The sequence below is a fragment of the Salvelinus sp. IW2-2015 genome, linkage group LG4q.2 (genome assembly GCF_002910315.2).
Source record: "Salvelinus sp. IW2-2015 linkage group LG4q.2, ASM291031v2, whole genome shotgun sequence".
Lineage (NCBI taxonomy): Eukaryota > Metazoa > Chordata > Actinopteri > Salmoniformes > Salmonidae > Salvelinus > Salvelinus sp. IW2-2015.
The window spans coordinates 2,061,880-2,080,466 of NC_036843.1; the positions used below are offsets into that span (position 1 = coordinate 2,061,880).

The 18,587-nt window shown below is 41.4% G+C and overlaps 1 protein-coding gene across 1 annotated transcript; it reads right to left on the reverse strand.

The window, feature by feature from the left end:
- Positions 1-8,857: 8,857 nt before the first annotated feature.
- Positions 8,858-17,985, reverse strand: LOC111962945 (transmembrane protein 151B). Its single transcript, XM_023986190.2, has 2 exons — positions 17,429-17,985; positions 8,858-12,193 (listed from the first exon to the last, which is right to left on the reverse strand). Exons 1-2 carry the CDS (start codon positions 17,531-17,533, stop codon positions 10,619-10,621), a joined length of 1,680 nt encoding a protein of 559 aa, XP_023841958.1. The 5' UTR covers positions 17,534-17,985; the 3' UTR covers positions 8,858-10,618.
- Positions 17,986-18,587: the final 602 nt, after the last annotated feature.

Genomic DNA, 18,587 nt, shown 5'->3' on the forward strand with positions numbered 1-18,587 from the left:
CCTGCCAAAAGCGCTGGCATACACAAAGTATTGATTTTGGTGGGTAGAATAGTATCACTGCATCCATGCATAAAGTTCTGTTTTGTCTTATTCTTGTTTGTTTCACAATATATCAAACATAAAAATTCATTCATGGCTTCATGGTCTGTGTAAATCAAATAAGCAAAACGCCTCAAAAAAATCCAAGGTAACAAAATCCAGTTGATGTTGGACAGTTCATACAATTTAGCCAAATACTAATATTAAATCATTCGTATGTAAAAAATGTCCTGATTCTAGGGTAGATAGGATCACACAGCTAATTGGTAAGAATGGTGAAATGTCACAAAAAGATCATATATCGAGTGACTTTAATAATTCTAAGCTTCTCACCTCTCTCTTAATCAATTGCCAAGAGGGTCATAAGTTTACATACACTTCAATTTAGTATAGGGTTTTAGCATTGTAAACAGTGTTTTAAATTGTTTTTAACTTGGGTAAAACGTTTTGGGTAGCCTTCCATTCACATAAGTTGGGTGAATTTTGTCCCATTCTCCTGACAGACTGGTGTAACTGAGTCAGGTTGTAGGCCTCCTTGCTCAACATCTTTTAGTTCTGCCCACATTTTTTCTATAGGATTGAGGTCAGGGCTTTGTGATGGCCACTCCAATACTTGACTTGCCACAACTTTGGAAGTATGCTTGGGGTCATTGTCATTTGGAAGACCCATTTGCGACCAACTTTAACTTCCTGACTGATATCTTGAATGTTGCTTCAAATATATCCACATATTTTCCTACCTCATGATGCAATCTATTTTGTGAAGTGCACCAGTCCTCCTGCAGCAAAGCACCCCAAATGATGCTGCACCCCCTGCTTCAGGTTGGGATGGTGTTCTTCGGCTTGCAAGCCTCCCCTTTTTCCTCCAAACATAAGATGGTCATTATGGCCAAACAGTTTATTTTTGTTTCATCAGAGAGACATTTCTCCAAAAAGTAGATCTTTGTCCCATATGGCAGTTGCAAACCGTAGTCTGTCTTTTTTATGGGGTTTTGGAGCAGTTACAGCAATCTTTAAGTCACACCACAGATTCTCAATTGGATTGAGGTCTGGGCTTTGACTAGGCCATTCCAAGACATTTAAATGTTTCCCCTTAAACCACTCATGTTGCTTTAGCAGTATGCTTAGGGTCATTGTCCTGCTGGAAGGTGAACCTCCGTTCCAGTCTCAAATCTCTGGAAGACTGAAACAGGTTTCCCCCAAGAATTTCCCTGTATTTAGCACTATCATCATTCCTTCAATTCTAACCAGTTTCCCAGTCTCTGCCGATGAAAAATATCCCCACAGCATGATGCTGCCACCACCATGCTTCACTGTGGGGATGTTGTTCTTGGGGTGATGAGAGGTGTTGGGTTAGCACCAGACATAGGGTTTTCCTTGATGGCCAAAAAGCTACATTTTAGTCTCATCTGACCAGAGTACCTTCTTCCATATGTTTAGGGAGTCTCCCACATGCCTTTTGGCAAACACCAAACGTGTTTGCTTATTTTATTCTTTAAGCAATGGCTTTTTTTCTGGCCACTCTTCCATAAAGCCCAGTTCTGTGGAGTGTACGGCTTAAAGTGGTCCTATGGGCAGATACTCCAATCTCCGCTTTGGATCTTTGCAGCTCCTTCAGGGTTATCTTTGGTCTCTTTGTTGCCTCTCTGATTAATGCCCTCCTTGCCTGGTCCGTGAGTTTTGGTGGGCGGTCCTCTCTTGGCAGGTTTGTTGTGGTGCCATATTCTTTCAACATTTTTATTATGGATTTAATGGTGCTCCAAGGGATGTTCAAAGTTTCAGATATTTTTTAATAACCCAACCCTGATCTGTACTTTTCCACAACTTTGTCCCTGACCTGTTTGGAGAGCTCCCTGGTCTTCATGGTGCCGCTTGCTTGGTGGTGCGCCTTGCTTAGTGGTGTTGCAGACTCTGGGGCCTTTCAGAACAGGTGTGTGTATATATACACTGAGATCATGTGACACTTAGATTGCACACAGGTGGACTTTATTTAACAAATTGTGTGACTTCTGAAGGTAATTGGTTGCACCAGATCTTATTTAATGGCTTCATAGCAAAGGGGGTGAATACATATGCACGCACCACTTTCCTGTTTTTAAAAATTTTCTTAAACAAGTATTTTTTTTAAATTTCACTTCACCAATTTGGACTATTTTGTGTATGTCCATTACATGAAATCCAAATAAAAATCTATTTAAATTACAGGTTGTAATGCAACAAAATAGGAAAAACGCCAAGGGGGATGAATACTTTTGGAAGGCACTGTACATGACCTACAGCAAGTTCATGTTTCCGACATTTTTGGACCACTAAACAACTATTGATTTAGAACCACAGAGAGTTACTGCAAGTCGCAAAGAAAACATGAGCTGCCTCCACTATTCCAGCACCATTTCAACATCATCAAATCACCTCTGCTTAGTCTAATACAGTAACAACTATAATATACCAAAAACAATTTAATCCAATCAACATAAGCTAAATATGAGGACGACACTACAGTGGTAGGCTTGATTACCAACAACGTCGAGACGGCCTACAGGGAGGAGGTGAGGGCCCTCGGAGTGTGGTGTCAGGAAAATAACCTCACACTCAACGTCAACAAAACAAAGGAGATGATTGTGGACTTCAGGAAACAGCAGAGGGAGCACCCCCCTATCCACATCGACGGGACAGTAGTGGAGAGGGTAGTAAGTTTTAAGTTCCTCGGCGTACACATCACGGACAAACTGAATTGGTCCACCCACACAGACAGCGTTGTGAAGAAGGCGCAGCGCCTCTTCAACCTCAGGAGGCTGAAGAAATTTGGCTTGTCACAAAAGCACTCACAAACTTCTACAGATGCACAATCGAGAGCATCCTGTCGGGCTGTATCACCGCCTGGTACGGCAACTGCTCCGCCCACAACCGTAAGGCTCTCCAGAGGGTAGTGAGGTCTGCACAACGCATCACCGGGGGCAAACTACCTGCCCTCCTGGACACCTACACCACCCGATGTCACAGGGAGGCCATAAAGATCATCAAGGACAACAACCACCCGAGCCACTGCCTGTTCACCCCGCTATCATCCAGAAGGCGAGGTCATACAGGTGCATCAAAGCAGGGACCGAGAGACTGAAAAACAGCTTCTATCTCAAGGCCATCAGACTGTTAAACCAGCCACCACTAACATTTAGTGGCTGCTGCCAACATACTGACTTAACCAGCCACTTTAATAATGGGAATTGATGGATATTTATGTAAAAATGTATCACTAGCCACTTTAAACAATGCCACTTAATATGTTTACATACCCTACATTACTCAACTCATATGTATATGTATATACTGTACTCTATATCATCTACTGCATCTTGCCATCTTTATGTAATACATGTATCACTAGCCACTTTAAACTATGCCACTATGTTTATATACCCTACATTACTCATCTCATATGTATATACTGTACTCTATACCATATACTGCATCTTGCCTATGCCGTTCTGTACCATCACTCATTCATATATCTTTATGTACATATTCTTTACCCTTTACACTTGGTGTTAAAGGTAGTAGTTGTGGAATTGTTAGGTTAGATTACTCGTTGGTTATTACTGCATTGTCAGAACTAGAAGCACAAGCATTTCGCTACACTCGCATTAACATCTGCTAACCATGTGTATGTGACTAATAAATTTGATTTGAAATATGATGTGGCTGTCCAAGGTTCTGATTTCTGTTTGTGTGCGCATGCGTAGCTACATGTAGCTAGCTAGCCACCGGAGGACAACAACACAACGAGATGCAACAATTCAAGTTGTTTCTAATAATGACGCATGCTCTCAAAGCGATTTGATAGGAGAGATGCCAAATTCAAGCTGGCTTCCCTTTTGTAACGGCAGCCTTCCTCCTCTTCGTCTGAAGAGGAGGTGTAGCAGGGATCGGACCAAGACGCAGCGTATTCCGTGTTCAACATATTTAATGACAGACGAAAACGTGAACACTTACAAAATAACAAATGTGGCAAAACCAATACAGTCCTTTCTGGTGCAGACAAAACACAAAGACAGGAAACAACCACCCACAAAAAGCCAACACAAAACAGGCCACCTATATATGATTCCCAATCAGAGACAACACAAAACATCTGCCTCTGATTGAGAACCATATTAGGCCAAACATAGAAACGGACAAACTAGACACACAACATAGAATGCCCACCCAGCTCACGTCCTGACCAACACTAAAACAAGCACAACACACAAGAACTATGGTCAGAACGTGACACCTTTACACTTTTTCCCCTCCTTTTGCCAGGACCATTCACAGTTGAGCTCACTCAGTTTACCTCAAAGCTAATTGGCAATTTTTAAAATATTTTTTTGTCAAGGGAGAACAAAATGCCCCCTGGCTTCCCTTGCATTTAATGCCTGGTGGCAAAAATGTCATACTCCTTTGGACCAGACAGTATCAGATAGATGGCCTACACGTAGAGAGACAGAGGGGCGCTGTTTCGCTCGTTCAGATGCCTTCTCCTGTGAGATACATTCACCCTCTTGCGAATTGAAATAAAAATTATGAAAAAAAGAGACAAAAGATAAAAAAAATGTATGTATTTATTTTTGGTTAAAAAAATTGGGAAGCCTGGCTTCCCTTATCGTCCATGAATACACACCACTGCCTCCCTGCCTCCTGTATAGGCTTCCTTGAGACAGTTGTAAACATTGGTCCTGTCCTTTTTAAAGGAATCCAAGAGCCCCCCCTGGTGTCTAGGGAGGGTAAAGGCGTCTTTGACAGTCAATGGAGTAGATTGGGATTTTTATAATGCAGGGAGCATAGAGGGAGTTCTCAGAAGCCTCTGCTCCACAGCAGCATACTGGGTGAAGGATTAAGGGGATACATTTGAATGATCCCTGTGCTCTTCGGCTTGGTACATGGTGCCATAGGTCCAGAGCAGTGGAGGCTGCTGAGGGGATAACAGAAATAAATTGTGTGCAATTCAAAGCCTCACATTGCTGTGTTCATGTTGCTGAGAAGTAGATAAAATACCATAACAGGGATGATAGGGCTACTCTATCTTCAGACTGCTAACCAGCCCACTTAAATTATTGGTATAGGATACATGATTCAAACCTCAAATGCTTCAAACATTCCAAACCATAAAAAGCCGAAATACTTACTTACCTGCATATTTTGTTGTCTGTCCACTKACCCAATGTTGTAGTTGACACAATTCAGGAAGAACCAACACCTCCAATGCTGCTAACATGTATCAGCTGCTGACCACATGTTGTCATGGCAGCAAAGCAGCTGACAGTTTGCCAGGGAGTTTTTGTTGCTGTCTGTGAATGTAGCAACAATGTAACAAGAACCAACATATATTTTCTGCTTACACAAAACCCAGAAGATTTAGTGAGATGTCTTTTTATTAACAGTCACTAATTTAAAACAGCACACTTTTATTGCTCTCTGTTTGCTTTTTACATGTTGTCAATACCTTTTATCAATCTCCATTTCATCCAACCAAGTTATTTTGCAATATAATGATTATTCATAAACCTATCATCTTGTCATGATTTCTATGAAACACATTTTTAACTGTTTCGGACTCACAACTAGACTACAATGTAGTCTAACTTTGAGAATTGGGAGTGTGTATCTCGACGTGCACCGTTGAGACTAATTATAGGCTGAATTACATGTAGGCCTATTTAGCTCTTGAACATAGCTTGCATTTTGTTGGAACCAAATATAACTGTATCATTCAAACTCTTAGATAAATAGATCTACGTGTGACTTCAATAGTGTTTTAGCATTTGAAAAGGTACCATCTGGAATGTGATTGAGCACAGGGAGACAAAACATCATTAAATGAATGGGGATTCAAGTGTCAGAATTCAAGTATAAATAAAAGCAATGCAACATCCAGAGGTCTTAACGGACAATTATCTTTGTGATTGGGTGAATAAGGATATTAGAAACTCTCTGCCAGGACATTAGTTTTATGAGAACCTTTGAAATACAGTCAATACATTTCCCATGACAATATAATGTATAAAACACATTGAAATCAAGATTTACATACACCTTAGCCAATTACATTTAAACTCAGTTTTTCATAATTCCTGACATTTAAATCCTAGTAAAAATTCCATGTCTTAGGTCAGTTAGGATCACCACTTTATTTTAAGAATGTGAAATGTCAGAATAATAGTAGAGAGAATGAATTTAGTTCAGCTTTTATTTCTTTCATCACATTCCCAGTGGGTCAGAAGTTTACATACACTCAATTAGTATTTGGTAGCATTGCCTTTAAAATGGTTTAACTTGGGTCAAATGTTTCGGGTAGCCTTCCACAATAAGTTGGGTGAATTTTGGCCCATTCCTCCTGACAGAACTGGTGTAACTGAGTCAGGTTTGTAGGCCTCCTTGCTCGCATACGCTTTTTGAGTTCTGCCTACACCTTTTCTATAGATTGAGGTCAGGGCTTTGTGATGGCCACTCCAATACCTTGACTTTGTTGTCCTTAAGCCATGTTGCCACAACTTTGGAAGTTATTGGGGTCATTGTCCATTTGGAAGACCCATTTGCGACCAAGCTTTAACATCCTGACTGATGTCTTGAGATGTTGCTTCAATATATTCACATACTTTTCCTACCTCATGATGCCATCTATTTTGTGAAGTGCACCAGTCGCTCCTGCAGCAAAGCACCCCCAAAATATGATGCTGCCACCCCCGTGCTTCACGGTTGGGATGGTGTTCTTTCGGCTTGCAAGCCTCCCCCTTTTTCCTCCAAACATAACGATGGTCATTATAGCCAAACAGTTTTATTTTTGTTTCATCAGACCAGAGGACATTTCTCCAAAGTACGATCTTTGTCCCCATGTGCAGTTGCAAACCGTAGTCTGGCTTTTCTATGGCGGTTTTGGAGCAGTGGCTTCTTCCTTGCTGAGCGGCCTTTTCAGGTTATGTCGATATAGGACTCGTTTTACTGTGGATATAGATACTTTTGTAGCTGTTTCCTCCAGCATCTTCACAAGGTCCTTTGCTGGTGTTCTGGGATTGATTTGCACTTTTCGCACCAAAGTACGTACATCTCGAGGAGACAGAACGCGTCTCCTTCCTGAGCGGTATGACTGCTGTGGGGTCCCATGGTGTTTATACATGTGTACTATTGTTTGTACAGATGAGTGTGGTACCTTCAGGCGTTTGGAAATTGCTCCCAAGAATGAACCAGACTTGTGGAGGTCTACAATTTATTTTCTGAGATCTTGGCTGATTTCTACTGGTTTTCCCATGATGTCAAGCAAAGAGGCACTGAGTTTGAAGGTAGACCTTGAWATACATCCACAGGTACACCTCCAAATGACTCAAATGATGTCAATTAGCCTATAAGAAGCTTCTAAAGCCATGACATAATTTTCTGGAATTTCCAAGCTGTTTAAAGGCACAGTCAACTTCGTATATGCAAACTTCTGACCCAGTGGAATTGTGATACAATTAATTATAAGTGAAATAATCTGTCTGGAAACAATTGTTGGAAAAATTACTTGTGTCATGCACAAAGTAGATGTCCTAACCAACTTGCCAAAACTATAGTTTGTTAACAAGAAATTTGTAGAGTGGTTGAAAAAATTGTTTTAATGACTCCAACCTAAGTGTATCTAAACTTCCGACTTCAACTGTATATTTTAAAGATGCACATCAATACTGCCCTTAAGGTACAATAATTACTGCTGTACCATTATGTAATACAGTAATCTACACTACCGTCCAAAAGTTTGAGGTCACTTAGAAATGGCCTTGTTTCTGTCCATTAAAATAACATCAAATTGATCAGAAATACAGTGTAGACATGGTTAATGTTGTAAATCACTATTGTAGCTGGAAACGACTAATTTTGAATGGAATATCGACATAGGCGTACAGAGGCACATTATCAGCAACCATCACTCCTGTGTTCCAATGGCACGTTGTGTTAGCTAATCCAAGTTTATAATTTTAAAAGGCTAATTGATCATTAGAAAACCCTTTTGCAATTATGTTAGCACAGCTGAAAACTGTTCTCATTAAAGAAGCAATAAAACTGGCCTTCTTTAGACTAGATGCCTCACAAGTCCTCAACTGGCAGCTTCATTAAATAATACTCGCAAAACACCAGTCTCAACATCAACAGTGAAGAGGCGACTCCGGGATGCTGGCCTCTAGGCAGAGTTGCAAAGAAAGAGCCATATCTTAGACTGGCCAATAAAAATAAAAGATTAAGATGGGTTAAAGCATCCCGGAGTCGCCTCTTCACTGTTGACGTTGAGACTTGTGTTTTGCGGTTACTATTTAATGAAGCTGCCAGATGAGGACTTGTGAGCCGTCTGTTTCTCAAACTAGACACTCTAATGTACTTGTCCTCTTGCTCAGTTGTGCACMGGGGCCTCCCACTCCTCTTTCTATTCWGGTTAGAGCAAGTTTGCTCTGTTCTGTGAAGGGAGTAGTACACAGCGTTGTACAAGATCTTCAGTTTCTTGGCAATTTCTCGCATGGAATAGCCTTCATTTCTCAGAACAAGAATAGACCGACGAGTTTCAGAAGAAAGTTATTTGTTTCTGGCCATTTTGAGCCTGTAATTGAACCCACAAATGCTGACGCTCCAGATACTCAATTAGTCTAAAGAAGGACAGTTTTGTTGCTTCTTTAATCAGAACAACAGTTTACAGCTGTGCTAACATAATTGCAAARGGGTTTTCTAATGATCAATTAGAGTTTTAAAATTATAAACTTGGATTAGCTAACACAACGTGCCATTGGAACACAGGAGTGATGGTTGCAGATATTGGGCCTCTGTACATCTATGTAGATATTCCATAAAATCTGTCGTTTCCAGCTACAATAGTCATTTACAACATTAACAACTGTATTTCTGATCAATTTTATGTTATTTTMTTGGACAATTTTTTTTGCTTTTCTTTCAAAAACAAGGACATTTCTAAGTGACCCCAAACTTTTGGACGGTAGTGTASATAGTATGCTACTTTCACTTACTTGACACAGATAAAGTTTGTTCCAATTAGAAACATGCAAAAGCAAAGAAAATATAACTTCTCAATATTGTATTAAATGTAGATCAGGCAGTTWGATTTTCTGTGACTTTGGTGTTGTTTTAGGGTGTTTTCACATTTAGTCCTCTTGAAAAGAACCAATCTCAGTCCTCTTTAAAGTGAACTCTAGGGTAAAAAAAAAWAATCTAAAGAACTCAGTTATCTTTGTATTCACATTGCCCTTGCCTTTAAATRAGGACTAAACACTTTTGCCAGTTCACTTCCCCTATTTTGTCGTCCGAGTCGTCTTTGCTTTCACATTGCTAAGACAGATTTTGGTTCCTGTTTTCAACATTCACTCAATGCACTCTGGGTTTTTACAAAGTGCAGGACAAGCCATTCCATCAATGTTATTGGACAGCTAGACACACCTACTTACATTTTGGAAGCTAATATATTTAATTTAGTTAAAAGATGAGACATAATAATAATAATCAGAAGGTATTAACATGTTCATATTATTGGTAACATAATAAATAGCAGAAGAATAACTGGAGATAAGGCTGTAATTGAAAATTGTACACCCAAGGCTACTGCTCTTTTTGGGTACATAATCAATTCTAGCTCCTATGTTGTGATTCTCACCAAATATGTTGTTGCCTTCTCATACTGTTCAAACCTCACAATCGAATAAACAGCTCTCTCTTAGCCTATAGATCACATATTGCAAACAAATAATCTGAACTAAAAACTCCACACATATTTCGGAATGTCTGTACATCCTTGACAATCGCTAATCAATATCCAAAAACAGCACACATTATTTTCCACAAACCTGCACATCATCTCTTTTGTGGCACCAAAGTGACGGGTGATGTCTTGAGAAATGGTGTTGCAGTGGTCTAGTGTGTGGTGCGTGAATAATGATAAGCGAACCTGGGGAGATTGTGTTCACATTGCCCTACAAAAGGGAATCTCTCGAGATGGTCTCAGTTCACTTCACTTCGGGGACTCTTTTGAGGGTTCTGAGTTCCTTTGGAGAGTTCACACTGCACACAACAAAATTAAGCGAACCGCACTGAGTTYCCAAAAATTGGCTGAAAGGGACCAAGTGTGAAAACACACTCAGAATGTGTCAATGAAGCATTTTGAAATTGGCAATGGTGACTAAACAGGGTAGCAGTAATAAACATGTGGCCCATCAGGACGAAGACAATACAAAATGTCATTTTTTTAAACAGAAAAGGGCAACTTTTCACAATGCCATAATGCCATATGCACCGCACTGAGAGCTGGTCATCGATGAATCAAACATTCAAATCCAGCTCTTTTAGTTTGACTCACAATCATGTCTGCAGCAGGAGATAATACCAATACAGATCCAACATGCACAAGAGACTGAGAACTATGCAGCCTTTATATGAATCTGAGCATACAGCACAGAGCCAGTGAGTAACACAATGTCAGTGCTGTCAACAGAACAGTCTTTATATGCTCTTGGACTCTCAAAACAGCTAATTTGGAATATATTGTTACTGAATCAGTCAAATGTCTCTTAGTCCCTCAGAGTGAGGTCTCCAGGCAGCAGGACCCCCGGCGGACATAATAGCGCCGCACTTCTGTGGTGGAGTCACCACTACCGCAGCCCTCGGGTCGGTGCACAATGAGGACGGGGAAGAAGCGTGCGTCCCGGTAGCTGGGTGGGCTCTCGTTGAGAGCCAGCTGGCTGGAGTAGGAATGGCAACACTGCTCATCCACACAGCAGCGGTCAGTCAGTGTGCTGCTGCGGCTCCTCCACAGGCCTACGGTGCGCCGAGAGCCGTACATCCGGCACAGTGAGAAGTGTGAGGTGTCCAGGGAGAGGCGGGAGTGAAAGGCCTGATGGGAGAAGATGGAGGAACAGCTGGAGCTGGTGGTGGCCCGCCTCTGTCCAACCTCGCCCTGAAGCTGGCAGCAGTGCTCACAGTCCTGCACCAGCGTGCTATAGCTCTGGGCTGGGTGGCTGTCTAGCAGGAAGCAGTTAGAGGACCTGGTGTCATCAGCTGTACCAGAGTCCGAAGCCCTCAGGTTCATCAGCATGGCTTCTGAGTAGCTGGGGATCAACTGGTGGTTGGAGCGGATGTGCCACTCCAGCTCAGTGCTGTCCACGGTATCTACCCGAGGGAGACCACTCCTGATGGGAACCTCCTCCTCTGTTGGAGAGGGGCTGCTGTGGCTGTACTCCAGCCCAAAGAGCTTCTCAACATGGTAGTGCACAAAGGCTGTACGGTACTCTATAAGCACCCTCAGGGGCCAGGACAGCATGAGCAGAGCAGTGAACCAGAACGCCACCTGAGAAGTATACCAGGGCAACCGGTCAGGGTCCACGTAGGCTATCAGGTGCTCTTTAAAGTCCACGTTTTTCAGTTGCATCCCTTCCCGAGCCTCCATGTAGTCATCCAAACCCTCAATCTCTGAGAAGAACCTGGCACGTTGGTTGAGGTAATTATTTTCTGGTCCGGCCCCAGCGAAACTGAAGCACTTGGTGAAACGAAGTCTTGTCGCCGGGTGGCTCTCCAGTCCACGTAGATGCCGTGAGACGTCCCGCATACCACAGCGACTGTAGTCAAACTCTCCCTCCCTCACGTGTGTGTTGACCCGCTCATGGTAGACCTGGGTGGTGGTGTAGGCATCCCCGTTCCGGTAGCGGGTCACCTGTCTGGTCCTCCGAACAAAATGGTAACTTATGGCCTTCCACCAAACACACGGACGAGCCTGTCGCATCCGCAATACCCGCTCATATACGCTATCCACATCAGCCTTACACTGTAGCTCACTGCAAGCCTGGCAGTGCCAACACTCTACCAGGTAGACGACATAGAGCATGAACAGGAAGGCCAGAGGGATGTACACGTAGCCGTCAGAGCAGGGGCTGTCATGGTAAATCATAGAGCGGCCTCCCAGGCCAACCCCTCTGAGTGAGGAAATGGAGGCTGTCAGGGAGGTGACGGATGAGTCGAAGCTGAGCTTTGTGACTCGGGTGAGCTGGCACCAAGCCACAGTGCCAAGGCAGCTGTACATGAGTAGGGAGAGGAGAAGGCAGCGCCAGTGGGACTCTCGACACATACAGGCACTCAGTGACTGCTTCACAGGCCGCTGCTGCAGGGAAAGAGAGAGGAGTGAAAAGGGAGAGAGCGAGAGAAAAGCTTACATACAATACTCTAACTTTAAAAAGATAGTTGTGGATAACAAATGGCTGCATTTAAATAGCTTTTAGCAGAGTTATTAAAATGAGAACAGTGTTTTGAAGAACTTTCAGAATTCCCTAGGGAATCTCTAATAAAAGTACAACAATTTCTTTATGTTGCCTCTTTCTTTCGATGCGATGCCATGTCTGATCAGTTCTTCTATATTTCTGTGTTTAAGGAGAGCTGGATCACAATGTAGGCTATTTGATTTACCTATACAGGTTGAAAGGTTTTCAACGGGTCAGAAAGCAACAGTGTCACATGAATAATAGATCTACTGTACCATATGAAAGAGAATGGTAAAACATGACGAAAAGTGAGTACACACCAATGAGCCTAAAAAAATGCWGTGCTCCAATATTGCTGTCGGCAAAATGCTAATTAATATAGCAGAGCTGTAACGTGCTGAGATTTTTGAAACTGCAAGTACAGTAAATGAGGTTGAAGCGATACCATGTACAGTAGCTTGCTTGGATTTCATTTTCCATTGTGCAAAGGCTACTTTGCGCAATGGAAACAGCCAGTGGTGGAAAAAGTACCCAATTGTCATACTTGAGTAAAAGTATAGATACCTTAATAGAAAGTTACTCGAGTAAAAGTGGAAGTCACCCAGTAAAATGCTACTTGAGTAAAAGTCAAAAAGTATTTGGTTCTAAATATACTTAAGTATCAAAAGTATAAATAATGTCAAATGACTCATTCTTGTTTTAAAAATATACAGACAGCCAGGGGCACACCAACACTCAGACATAATTTACAAAAGATGCATTTGTGTTTAGTGAGTCCGCCAGATCAGAGGCAGTAGGGATGACCAGGGATGTTCTCTTGATAAGTGTGTGCATAGGACAATTTTCCTATCCTGTTAAGCATTCAAAATGTAACGAGTACTTTTGGATGTCATGGAAAATGTAGGGAGTAAAAAGTAGATTATTTTCTTTGGAAACAACTGCAAATAACGTTAGGTACAACTCTAACATTCCACCCAAATCCTTCCTCACCACTATGTTACTGCTAACCTTTCAACCATCTTTGCATGGGTTACAGCAAGTAGGCATGCACCATTTCCAACAGGGCATGCATATCCTCAGTCCCCCAGTGACCTCTGCTGCTAAAATGAACATTGACTTTCTATACTTAACTTGACCACAACAGAATCAAAGACACAGGTAATTGGATTACACATTCTTCGTACCCTATACAGTATATCTGCTAAATGTCAAGTGAAGAGCTCATTGCAGCTACCCCAGTCTGTCCTGGCATCTTCAAAATTGCTCACATTTGCAATTCTGACTGCCAATGAAATGTATCCTCTTCAGCAGAGGCATTGTCCCAGAGGTGCTCTATTTATTTCCAGTACAATAAGTATAGTGTCCCAGACCTAAGTCAACTGGACATAAAACATTTAGGCAGGGTAAATGTACATACTGTATTTGTACTTTGTCCTGTTGTAAGAAGAATAAATGTTTTGACTGTTTCACCATGTTTTCAGCTAATTCAGGTGTTTTCAGGTGTATAACAGCCATTCACCCGTGAAGATCAACTGACCACATAGAGGAAGTGTCATGGTCTTTTCACCAATAAGAATTACTGTTGCTTCATGCGAGAAACATTGAATTAACTGATATGTGATAAAGGGAGAGTTCAGTCAGCAATGCTGAGGCTGACAGAAAGGGCTGACTCAGACGGGACATGTAACCAGGCATCGACACAAGTCAAAAGTCAAAAATACCATTGACTTTGGAGCATCCTCATATAGGGCAACACAGCATCATGGGTCAGGACCTCTGGGGAAAAAAACAGCAAATCTCACAATAAAAAATGTATCACCAAAAAAAACAGTAATTTCATGCTCTCTCCTAGAAGTTATATTTCACGGTAGGCTGCACACATCCAATTCCCCAATTTGTGTAATTATAGCCTGACAGACAGGAGGTACAACTCCAGCATTCAGAGTACACATCATTAACTACAGGTTACAAAATCCAGCTTCTCAGAATTACTGTATTGTGCCTCGCATATCCATGCCATTACTAGGCTCTGTCTTCTAGGACATGTATTTCTTAGGAAGATTAAGTTGTTTTCTGTCTTATACATAATAATGTACTTTGAATGCAKAATTATAGTATATTCATGTAGATATAATGGTATGGGTGGACATCATACAGGCCAAATCTTGCTCTTGGCTATTGCACTTCCATCCAATCTGAGAAACTATTAAATGAAATAGTATTTTGCTGGTAAATCAATTGAGATGCCATTATTAGACTCCAGAGAACAGAGGATTTTGTGGTACAGAAATTGCACTCAGTACAGTTTCTTGCATCTGATGAATAGGTTGGAGTGGGGTTTCATCCATCTCATCTCAACTTAAGTTATTCCAAGCAAAGGATTTTGAGGTACATTGATCTAAATATTTTGTCATTTAGAAAAGTTATATACAGAAACATCTCAAGGATGATCAATGGAAACAGGATGGCACTGAGATCAATTTAGAATCCCATAGCAAAGGGTATGAATACTTATGTAAATAAGGTATGTTTTTTTTTTTTTATACATTTGCAACAATTTCTAAAAACCTGTTTTCACTTTGTCATTATGGGGTATTGTGTGTAGATTGCTTAGGAATTTGGTTTATTTGTTTAATTTTCTAATAAAGCTGTAACGTAACAAAATGTTGTTTAACACTTTTTTTGGTTACTACATGATTCCATATGTGTTATTTCATAGTGTTGATGTCTTCACTATTATTCTACAATGTAGAAAATAGTAAAAATAAAGAAAAACTCTGGAATGAGTAGGTGTGTCCAAACTTTTGACTGGTACTGTATATAAATAATCTAATGAAGTTAGAGCTACAAACTTCGTTATACAGTGCATTTGGAAATCATTCATACCGCTTCACTTTTTCCATTTTGTTACGTTACAGACTTTTTCTAAAATGGATTAAATGTAATGTTTTACATATCAATCTACACTCAACACCCCATAATGACAAAGCAAAAACAGCTTTTTAGAATTTTTTGCAAATGCATAAAAAAACAAAACCTTATTTACATAAGTATTCAGACCCTTTGCTATGAGACTCTAAATTGAGCCTAGGTGCATCCTGTTTCCATTGATCATCCTTGAGATGTTTCTACATCTTGATTGTGGTCCACCTGTGGTAAATTCAATTGATTGGACATGATTTGGAAAGGCACACACCTGTCAATATAAGGTTCCACAGTTGACAGTGCATGTCAGAGCAAAAACCAAGCCTTGAGATCGAAGGAATTGTCCGCAGAGCTCCGAGACAGGATTGTGTCGAGGCACAGATCTGGGGAAGGGTACCAAAATAATTCTGCAACATTGAAGGTCCCCAAGAACACAGTGGCCTCCATCATTCTTAAATGGAAGAAGTTTGGAACCACCTAGACTCTTCCTCGAGTTGGCCACTCGGCCAAACTGAGATATCGGGGGAGAAAGGCCTTGGTCACCTCCCTGACCAAGAACCTGATGCTCACTCTGACAGAGCTCCAGAGTTTCTCTGTGGAAATGGGAGAACCTTCCAGAAGGACAACCATCTCTGCAGAACTCCAACAATAAGGCCTTTATGGTAGAGTGGCCAGACGTAAGCCACTCCTCAGTAAAAGGCACATGACAACCCGCTTGGAGTTTGCCAAAAGGCACCTAAAGGACTCTCAGAACATGAGAAACAAGATTCTCTGGTCTGATGAAACCAAGATTGAACTCTTTGGCCTCAATGCCAAGCATCACGTCTGGAGGAAACCTGGCACCATCCCTACGGTGAAGCATGGTAATGACATCATCATGCTGTGGGGATGTTGTTCAGTGGCACGAACTGGGAGACTAGTCCGGATCGAGGGAAAAATGAGGAAAGTGGAGGAAAGTACTGAGAGATCCTTGATGAACACCTGCTCCAGAGCGCTAGAGACCACACTTATACACATCTAGATGTGTATAAGAGACAGGCTAGAGCCTGATCGAACATCTCTGGAGAGACCTGAAAATAGCTGTGCAGCGACACTCCCCATCCAACCTGACAGAGTTTGAGAGGATCTGCAGCTGTCTCTTATACACATCTAGATGTGTATAAGAGACAGCCTGAAAATAGCTGTGCAGCGACACTCCCCATCCAACCTGACAGAGTTTGAGAGGATCTGCAGAGAAGAATGGGAGAAAATCTGCAAATACAGGTGTGCAAAGCTTGTAGCGTCATACCGAAGAAGACTCGAGGCTGTAATCACTGCCAAAGGTGCTTCAACAAAGTACTGCGTAATGGGTCTGAATACGTATGTAGAAGTGATATTTAAGTTTTACATTTTTAATACATTTGCAAAAAAATCGAAAAACCTGTTTTTGCTTTGTCATGGTATTGTGTGTAGATTGAGGGAAAAAAATATTTAATCAATTTTAGAATAAGGCTGTAACGTAACAAAATGTGGATAAATTCAAGGGGTATAAATACTTTCTGAATACACTATACCAGTAGGGGAGCCTGAATACAAATAATCCACTTGGTTAGAGAGAAAAATTGTAATTGGTTTTTAATAAACTACTACAAATTTAAGTGGGTATGTTTGCCTCCCCAGTTTCCCCCCCCCTCCCCCATTTTGTTCCATTATTTGATTGAAATAATATACCTAGACTTTAGCTTTTAAGAATCAATTACTAAAACACTCCTACATAAAAAACATATAAATGGATTTGAACACATTCATCTTCAGGGGCCATTTTCCCCATAGAGAGGGGGTTGCCCGATATGGGGGGAAAAGCCCCCAAAAATTCTGCACACTCTTTTCCCTTAAAAAGGTGTTTGCCTAAGGATAGTCATATCTAAATCTGATCAAACTTCTGTCAGAAAATAGACATTTCCCACCCAAGTTACTCATAAATAGCAACGATCAACATGATATAGGTCCACAGGTAGGGCCTATTGATTGTGTGCCTTTTCTTATAAGGCTGCGGGCTGCACTTGTTTGCACCAATGAAAAAGTTGCCTTTCCACCAAATATATACAGTAGGCTAGAAGGCTATCTATCATATACTTTTAATTCATAAAAAATACATCATTATGCGCATTCTCAGGATGATGCTGTCATTACTGTTATGTAATCTACGTTCAACCGCGTATCCTAGCGCTCACCTCCTCCAGTACATCAATGCTGGCCGGTGCATCCTCTCCATCATTGGGGGTGTTGGGCGCYGTGTCTTCCGCAGTGGTATCCGTTTCCAAATCGGGAGAGAACATGCTGCTGTCTGGACATGGCAGAATCAAGTCAAAGCTTCCTGTAGGCTACCCCTTTCTTTTCTGGTCCCCAACAGAGCTTCAGATCATCTGGTCTGGAGCCAAGGCGAATGGGGATCCCGCTTTTAGGAGCTCCAATCTCTTGAACCCGGGGGGCGGGGACGATTTGACCGCAGAGGCTTGCCGATACATTCAGGAGCAGATAAAAAAAAAGATAAATGAAACACCGAAATGCCGCAGGTTGAAGCGCATGCGTGCGCAATAAACAGATATCTAAAATGAATGTCAAAATAGTTGACTGTAGGCTACCTTGCACAGAGAAAGTGATGTCATTCGCTTTTTACAAGCATCATTTTTTCAACAGCTTCCAACGATGTGCGTGTTCAGCATCAGTATCTGTTTCCCAATTAAATAAGAAGATGAGACTGTTCAATCACCACATTACTTTACATGAAGCAGGCAAGGCTTGGAGCAATTCTAGGCACCAGTGTCGACTGCAGCCAGAAAGCCTCGTTCAAAAAAGTGTGATTTTTTCTAAATCCTGCACCCATAGAAAATAAATGTATGACTTCTAATGTAGCCTACGTTGTGACCTAACAAACTGATTCATCCTCATCATTATTCCTACATTCATCATCATATCCATGAAAGTAGCCTATTCCTAGTATTTATAAAACCCTAGCCTGCTACAGGTACACAACTATCCACATCCGCTGTTATCATATGAATAGTTTTTAAAATGTTATTTCCCCCAAAAATGTATACCTAGCCCAAGTTAGACCACAGCCTGTCGTTTCCAATGTGAGCTAATGACTGGGCAGAACAAGCAAGGATGCTAGATACTACTGCACTGTCAGGGCTAGGAACACAAGCATTTCGCTACACCCGCAATTAACATCTGCGAAATATGTGTATGTGACCAATAAATGTGATTTGATTTTGATTTGAAGGAGGTGGGCAGAGACAAGCATGAGATAGCGTTATCCTATTGGCGCGTTCTAATATATATTTGCATATTTCCGTTAGGAACGCCAACTTTGAAGTGCGCATGTGCAAC